General features: G+C 40.7%; 1 protein-coding gene across 3 annotated transcripts in view; it reads right to left on the reverse strand.

Annotated features, from left to right (window-relative positions):
• The window catches only part of klc1b (kinesin light chain 1b), a 67,435-nt gene continuing 59,217 nt past the window's right edge, over positions 1-8,218 (reverse strand). For 2 of the 3 annotated variants that reach the window (XM_063191727.1, XM_063191728.1), the window contains exons 15-17: positions 4,506-4,654; positions 3,581-3,638; positions 1-2,692 (exon numbers count right to left, since the gene is read on the reverse strand). In XM_063191727.1, the coding sequence (XP_063047797.1) occupies positions 2,615-2,692; positions 3,581-3,638; positions 4,506-4,654 (285 nt within the window). In that variant the 3' untranslated portion in view covers positions 1-2,614. The remainder of the gene's footprint in view (positions 2,693-3,580; positions 3,639-4,505; positions 4,655-8,218) is intronic. The other variant, XM_063191729.1, reaches the window with a different exon arrangement.

Here is an 8,218-nt window from a genome sequence, read left to right on the forward strand (position 1 = left end):
GAAACAAAACATACATTATTTATTGGCTTTAAATCAGTCCACTTTCTCCCATCGTACACAACAGAACAGTCTAGGCCTACACTTTGTCACTGACTTCTTGGTGGATTGTACCTCAATTGTTAGAGTACTGTATATGCATCCTCTACAAAGTTCACAGCCTTCCTAATGTAACTGTACTCCTTGTAGTATCTCCAGTCCTATGTACCCATATGGCTAAAAATAATAAAAGATACTACATTAGCTCAATGAATCCCTGATCAGGCTTATAAACATATACATTATTATGCGCCATCATACCTCTACATACTGTACATTACATTTTTTAAATGCTAAAGACAATTCATATTATGCACATTTCCTCTGAAGCCGATATTCAAGTCAGTCCTATGAATTACACATTTATTCTAGTTTAAGACCTACAGATATCATGTTTTCCCATATAGATACATTTCAGTTAACAACAAACGATAACAAGAGAAAGTCCATTGATAAACCACAAGATGACAGGGGAAAACAAAGCCTGCAAAATCTTATATTACTACATTCAAAATGCAAGCTACTGTAACCCTAAAGCTATAAGTCTCCAACTCTGTGCTTCTATGCAGACAGAGACAAACTTAGTATTTGAGTGGGTGTTGTGTGTGTACTATGATGGAGTTTAAGTCCTGCAGCATTATGACAGCATGGCTGAATGAATCTCACGATAGGCAAGTGTGGGTGGCCCACCACAGTACACGGCCTCTGATGAAACCTGATCTGCTGCCGGGCTAATGTTCAACTCACTATTGCCATCTAATGCAAGCTAAGGGAATAGCAACACTGACAAAAAGGGAAACTAACAGGCGCAGGTTAAAAAACAGTCATTGATTGATCAACCGTTTGTCCACGTTCAAAGGGATCTAACAGAATGTTCAGTCTATCTCTCAAAATGTGCACTGCATGTAACAGGAAAAAAGGTAGAGCTAATCATAACGTACTACTACAAAAAGTTCAGAATGTGAACCAGAAGACCAAGGGGAAAATACACATTAAGCATTTCCCGCCGATATGTCGTCATTCTTGTACAACGACAAGCACTGTAACAGAGGGAGCCCAGTTCTACTCCTACTGTAAGCAGAGCTGAGTGAGCTCTAGGATTCTGGCCCATTTTAAAGTTAGTTTAATTGCATATACCGTAGGCTGAGGGCATTTTAAAATCTTTCATAGAAAGGCTGTTGAATTAGGAAGAAATTGTGTAAGACATGGGAGTTTTGTAGGTTTAGTTTGTCCTAGGTTTTCTGATGTATTTGATGGCCTACATCTTGGATCAGATTGTATTCAGTGGTGTAGTCTACTTTTTTATGGTGGGTATACTGTATATTTGAGCATTTTTTGAAGCGGGTATACTGTATATATTTGTGCTATTCAAAATAATGGATCAATCAATTTTAAGTGGGTATACTGAAATCCCTGAAATTTAGAAGTGGGTATACTCCGTATACCCGTGTTCTACGTAGACTACACCACTGATTGTATTGTATTCACATTGCACCTTATGAAAGTAATAAAAAAATATCAACATAATAAACCATGGGGAAAAAAATATACAAGAGAAAGAAACAAATAAGCAAACAATCGTCATCAAACAGCTTTCCCATATCAGTGGAGACCTCAGGCAATGTGTTTGTCATACAGTACTACTGTACACATGCAGCCTAGAAGGCTACTGCTAAAAACAGCCAGCGCTAACACAAGGTAGACTCCATTTGTGTTACCATGGCTACATGTGTCATTTACAGCAAGGCCTCAGAGAGAACAAATTAAACTGACTTTCTCTCACTTGTGCTTCGCGCACTGCAGTGAAATCTCACGCTGACATGCGTGGGTGAGGGTTCAGAATTCATGATCAAGGATATACATACAAAACACTCATTAGATGTAACATGCATGTCTGGAAATTCATTTTGAACAACCCACAAGAGTAAAGGCAAATGTCAGGATTCAATGCTTAATGAAAACTAAAACAATGGCTTAAAATCCAAGATAAAAAACGACAAAGTCTAAAATCTAATACACTTATCAGAGAAAACACAATACTAGAAAACAGTACCGTAACCCAGAAATAAAACACAATAGACTTGCAGTTTGGGTATGTGTGCGTTTGAAAGATATTTGACGATGCATAACAAAACAATTACCTAAAATGGATGTCAGCATGTAACCTGATTATTACCACAGATGGTGATGATCCATGTAACCATGTGAAGCTACCATGGGGCTAGCAGCCATACCAGATGGTAGTTTATTTAAAAAATCAGCAACCATCATCAACATTCTTCTGGACACTTCCATGTGCAACGTCCAAAGTGGGTAGAAGAAGGTGTCACATCTTTCTGGAATAGTCTTTTTTTGGAGAGTTCAGTAGCTGGTCTTTGGGTTGATATACGTATACGTAGTTGCTCATAAGACGTAAATGGCAAAAGAGACGGCATTCTCAAATGAGGGTCTTGGCACACAGGAAGCTGAGCGTAGGGGCACGCATACACACATGCAGGCATGCACACACACGTACACACACGTACACACACACACGTACACACACACAGCTGAGGTTGTGTGTGGAAGGAGCTCCTCTCTAGTTGCTGCTGTAGAGGTCCACATTGCTGGAGCTCAGGCCTCGGCTGTCCCTCAGGCGCCTACCCACCGGGCTCTGCTGAGGAGGGAGAGAGGAGGAAACGTTAACAATGGATTGCTGTGCCAGTGTGTGTGTGTGTACATCTTTCATTCTCTTTCTTTTTTTATCAAGTGTGAGATATGTGAGACATCAAGATCTCGCCTCATCTTTTGTGTGTGTGTGTCTGTGTGTGTGTGTGTGTGTTCGTGTTTGTGTGTGACGACGTGGTGTTGTGAGGAACTGTGTGTGTGTGTGTGTGTGTGTACATCTTTCATTCTCTTTCTTTTTTTTTATCAAGCGTGAGACATGTGAGACATCAAGATCTCGCCTCATCTTTTGTGTGTGTGTGTGTCTGTGTGTGTGTGTGAAAGAATTATAGTGAATGACATACACATTCTATAATATTACCATCAATTGATATCATGCTGATGTTTTCTCATTTTTGTCACCTGAAGCGCTTGATTTACAAATGAACATGCTATTGCATTAAACAAGGCAAAGATAGTGTCATTACATTTTCAATGCAACAAGATTGCTTCAGTGTGACACCGCTTTTGCATGTTAAGCAGACCTGACTGAGCACTAGGGCTGCACAATATATAGAAAATGTATCGAAATCGCGATATCAAGAGTGGCGATATGCGTATCGCGAAAAAGACTTCATTATCGCTAACAAGTAAAACATTACTGTGCAGTCCAATTTCTAGCTGAATATCAACAAATGCGCAAGAAGCCCGTCATGACCAAAGCCACGCCTCCCATACAGACAGACAAATTAGAGACAAGAAAAACAACCGGCTATATTTCTACAGATTGTTTAAATATCGTTATTGAGGTATTGCATGCTGTTATGGAGTATCAAATTTTTTTCTGATATCGTGCAGCCCTACTGAGCACACATTCAAATTGGTCTTGCTCAATAAATACCTGGAAGGGATCCTCATTGGTCTTGTTTAAGTAATTGAGGGAGGCCGCTCTCTTCATGCTGTCGATAACATAAGAGCATAATTAGATTACATTAGATCAGATACTCATTTTATTTTCTGCAATTAACTCACATCAAGGCAATTCAATTCAAAAGCAACCAAGAGCAAAATGACTTCAGGCTACAAATATACATATATACAGTGTATATGAATTACATAATAATAATAATCACTGTTATTATTATAACACAGCAAGCAAATGCACTCCTGATCAGTCCACTGAGTGCTTGTAATAATTGCTGTTGTAATTATTTAAAAAAACAGTCATATATTGTGCTTGCTGTGATAAAAAAAATGTCACCCAATCTCTGTTCAGGGACTACAGAAATACACTGAAACAATCACACTCAGTTATCCCTATGGATCATATAATAAATCTGAACACCACCACTGCTTCCCAGAGTCAGAACAAGCTATCTATAAAGCGTGGCACAGCATTTGACCATGTTAATTGCTGCTTGTATCGAGATCATCTCCAATTTCCTTTTTAATACATAATTTTAAGGGTCTTTTGGGATTAATAAAGAATCTCTATGTATAATACGGCTTGGTAGAGGGGGCCAGGTTGCTGGCGACACAGTACAGTACAGTACAGTACAGTACCTTGGCTTATATGTGCCATTCAAGTAAGGCACATGTGACACTGTGGACACTTTATAATTTGGTGTGTGTGTGTGTGTGTGTGAGAGTGTGTGTGAGAGAGAGATGCCTTGGCTAAATGTATGTAACAGTGAGCTATATATGGTTATTTTATGTAATGTCTGGTGGTGGGCAATGTATTTTAGTATCTATGTATGTGTGTATGCTACGTGACACCTTAATTTCCCCCTGGGATCAATAAATGATACTCTAGCATAGTACAGTACCTGGGGCTGCTGCTGCTGCTGTTGCTGCTGCTGCGTGGTTCGTCGGGGCCGTTGCCCTGCAGCTTCTTGACCAGGAGCTCACTGCTGCGCCGGAGGACGTCCCTCAGCTTCCCCAGAGAGCCGCTGCGATGCAGAGCCCCGCTGCCATCCTGCACATACCACCAACACGTCACATAACATACACACACACACCTACTGCACACACACATGCATCACAAGTGCACCACAACTGGAAACACACACATACAGACACTACCACAACTGGACGCACATACACAGACACAGACAACACTAGACACACACAAACACACACAACCACAACTGCGAACACACATAAACAGACACTACTAGACACACACGATCAGACAGAGACACTACTAGGCACATACAAAAACTAGAAATGCAATCTGAGAGTGCAGACCTCCGCCAAGCAAGCTGTTTGATAGAACATTTATGTTACACCCTGTTTTTATTGCTTTCTTTTTGTGGAGTTAGAAACAAGAGTGTCAAAAGTCGCCCTGTCCCGCAAATCAATTTGCTGTCACTAGGGGCGTCTAGATTTGTGGGCTAGCAATGGCGAAGAATCTTTTAAAAAGTCCTGGTTCCAGTTTGTGATCTGGATCACCACCAAAATTTAATCATTTTTTCCTTCGGTCATTTCCAACAGCTCCACAACGTTTCAGCCAAATCCGTTCATAAGCTTTTGAGATCCTGCTGACAAACAAACAAGCAGACAGACAGACAAACAAACAGACAATCCAACGCAACCGAAAACACAACCTCCGTTGTGGTGGTAACAAACAGAGATACTACCACAATTGGACACAAGAGACCACCACAACTGGACACACACACACACACACACACACACACACACACACACACACACACACACACACACACACACACACACACACACACACACACACACACACACACACACACACACACACACACACACACACTTCCTCCCAACACCATGTCATATATATATACTATAACCACATTTCAGGCATGCTGAACACACAAATCTCTCAAATTCTGTCTCACACAAACACACCTGCTCAAAGACTTGCAAGATGAATAGTAGTGGAATGTTGTTTCAATGATGTAGTCTCACTCATTTAGGTCACATGATGTTATTATTAGAATATTCTAACACGAATGTATTGTAATGGCGAAGTGCCCATGCCCGCTGCACAGCGCAGAATACAGCTGTGTGCGCCATTGCGAACATGCTCAATGTGGTAGATATTGAGGTCCTTTGGCACACACAAGTAGTACTGATATTCCTGTCATTATGGTCTCTCTCTCTCACACACATGCATACCACTTATGTAAAACCTTACTGTAAACCTAAGGATTTCTTCATATTAAATCTCTGATTTGATTGTGTGACATATGACACAATGTAGTACTATTTAGATTAGGTTTTGTTGCATTTCTTAATAACAAAAATATCCAGATTACATACTGCATTGTATTTCTCAAGTATTAAAAAAATAATGCCTTTGGATTACATGGTTCACTGAGATGACATTCCATCGCTGGTAAGCCCCTTTCAACAGTACCCACAACCCCCTGCTGTACCCACCTACTGTGACATCCTCATTTTGGGACAGTAAGTGGCTTTACATGTGGCATACTTGACAGCGTATGCTGCCAATAGTGACAAGAAGATTGCAGAATTGTTTTTCCCTCCCAAAAGGCTTTGCATAAAAAAAACATCTGCTTTTTCAAATGCCATTGAGTGCTGTAGTAGTTTAGCTCCATTAATGTGCAATTGACGGCACCATTTACATCTTATTGTGCTGAATGATATGAATGTCATAAAGGTATCTACTGTACAGTAAGGCCTGAAAAGCTGCAGAAGTATTCTAGACTTCATCCCATTGCCCTCTATGCACTACTGCATGTACATTGCTAGACAATGGGTGATTGTTAACATAGGATGTATATTTTTGGACAGGTTTTAAACAACAAATAGGACACAGCAACATGGCACATTATGTGAATATGCACTGTAGACAAGTTTATGGACTATGCATTTCAAAGCACAGTGCCTGGCAGTACAGTGCTGGCAGGCGAAACAACTCTTTAGATCAAAGGCGCAGATGACCATGCTCCTTTGTCATGCAGTACATTTGGCATCCCGACCAAATCATATAATATCAATCCTATAAAGTGGTCTACATTTTAAAAGGCTTTCTCATTTCATGACAGGCTCATGATCACGCATCAGAGACCCAATACAGAGCATTTCAAACTCAGGACATGAGAACACGACAACCATTTCCATTGACTGGACTTGGCATGTGTTTTTACAGACACAATGCAAACTGGACATGGTTGAAATCGTTTCGAATGAAACATAATACTTGGAATATGTTTTTATATTGTATGTAAATGCCAAGATAAAACCCTAGATAGATAAAAACGCCATTAACTATTCTAGTTCACAAAGACAAAACAGCTGATGGAGAGACCACAGGGGCCTGCGTGTATCTCATGGCCCCTAATCTGGCTTCCCCACGGGGGGTGTAATCTGCAGTAAGCAATGGCACGGTAAGAGCCTGCCGTAATCTGATTACGGATTACGGCACTAAATCAAATGCATTCACCCAGTGACACTTTGATCTGACCAGACGAAAGCCACACACTGCTTCCTGTGGGGGTCAAGTGGTTTCTCCGCCTTTTCTGACACCGGGCGGCTGTGTGTTAGGGCAACAAGAGGCTACGTCTGCTGAATTGAAATGGCAGACCCAACAAAGGATGTAGTAAAGGTTTTACTGTACAGGAGCGGATGCCAGACGCTTAAGATGTCGCCACCAGGGTTTTAAGGGGGCAGGGAAAGATCGCAGCTGTCAAAGCTCTGCCATCGGAGCATGTACAAGATGAGGGTGAGTGGTGAAAGTGAGTGAAAATAGTCATTGACATTTTATTGAAAAAAGGAAATTTCAAAATGACATAACAAAAACCTAGTACTGGGTGAGTATTTAAATTCATTTCTATGGTATATTAAGTGTAGTTTGTGCAAAATGCCATGCACACAGTACCCACGCACACATGCATGTACGCACGCGATCAGAATTCTTGTCAAGCCTAATATGACATAATGTGACTCTCTCTCCATATCTGTCATCAACCAACACAGTCACCATTTCCCGATGTCAAGTGTTCTAGCCTCAGTAGTGCGTGAAACGCCCAGTGATTGGATACTCTTTGGTGAAGTCCACAGAGTATCCAATCACTAGGCGTTTCACGCACTACCAAGGCTAGAAGACTTGACATTGGGAAATGCTGCCTGTAATGTATGTGCAACACTTCTGGATGCTGTATGAAACCCAAATGACAATCATCATCATTATAATTTAGGCACAAACAGTGACTTGCTATTCAACATTACAACATTACATTACATATTCTGTATAGATATTAAGCCACCGATCATTTAGCCACCACAGAATTATTTTAAAATATTGTCCAGAATAAACTTTGCATGTGATGTCAATTGATAATAAGCATAGTGCTTTTTTTGAAGAAAACAAAATGACTTCATACTGAGTGACAGCAATGTGTCAACCTGAGAAAGATCTGGGTAGTGTCCACTAGGTGGTGGCACTGTGCCATACCTCTGCTGACGTGGCTATGGCTGCTGAAATGCTGGTCTTTAGTTCAAATAAAATAACAAAAAGTTCCATGAGCTTCAATTG

This window comes from Engraulis encrasicolus, chromosome 24 (genome assembly GCF_034702125.1).
Source record: "Engraulis encrasicolus isolate BLACKSEA-1 chromosome 24, IST_EnEncr_1.0, whole genome shotgun sequence".
Classification (NCBI taxonomy): domain Eukaryota; kingdom Metazoa; phylum Chordata; class Actinopteri; order Clupeiformes; family Engraulidae; genus Engraulis; species Engraulis encrasicolus.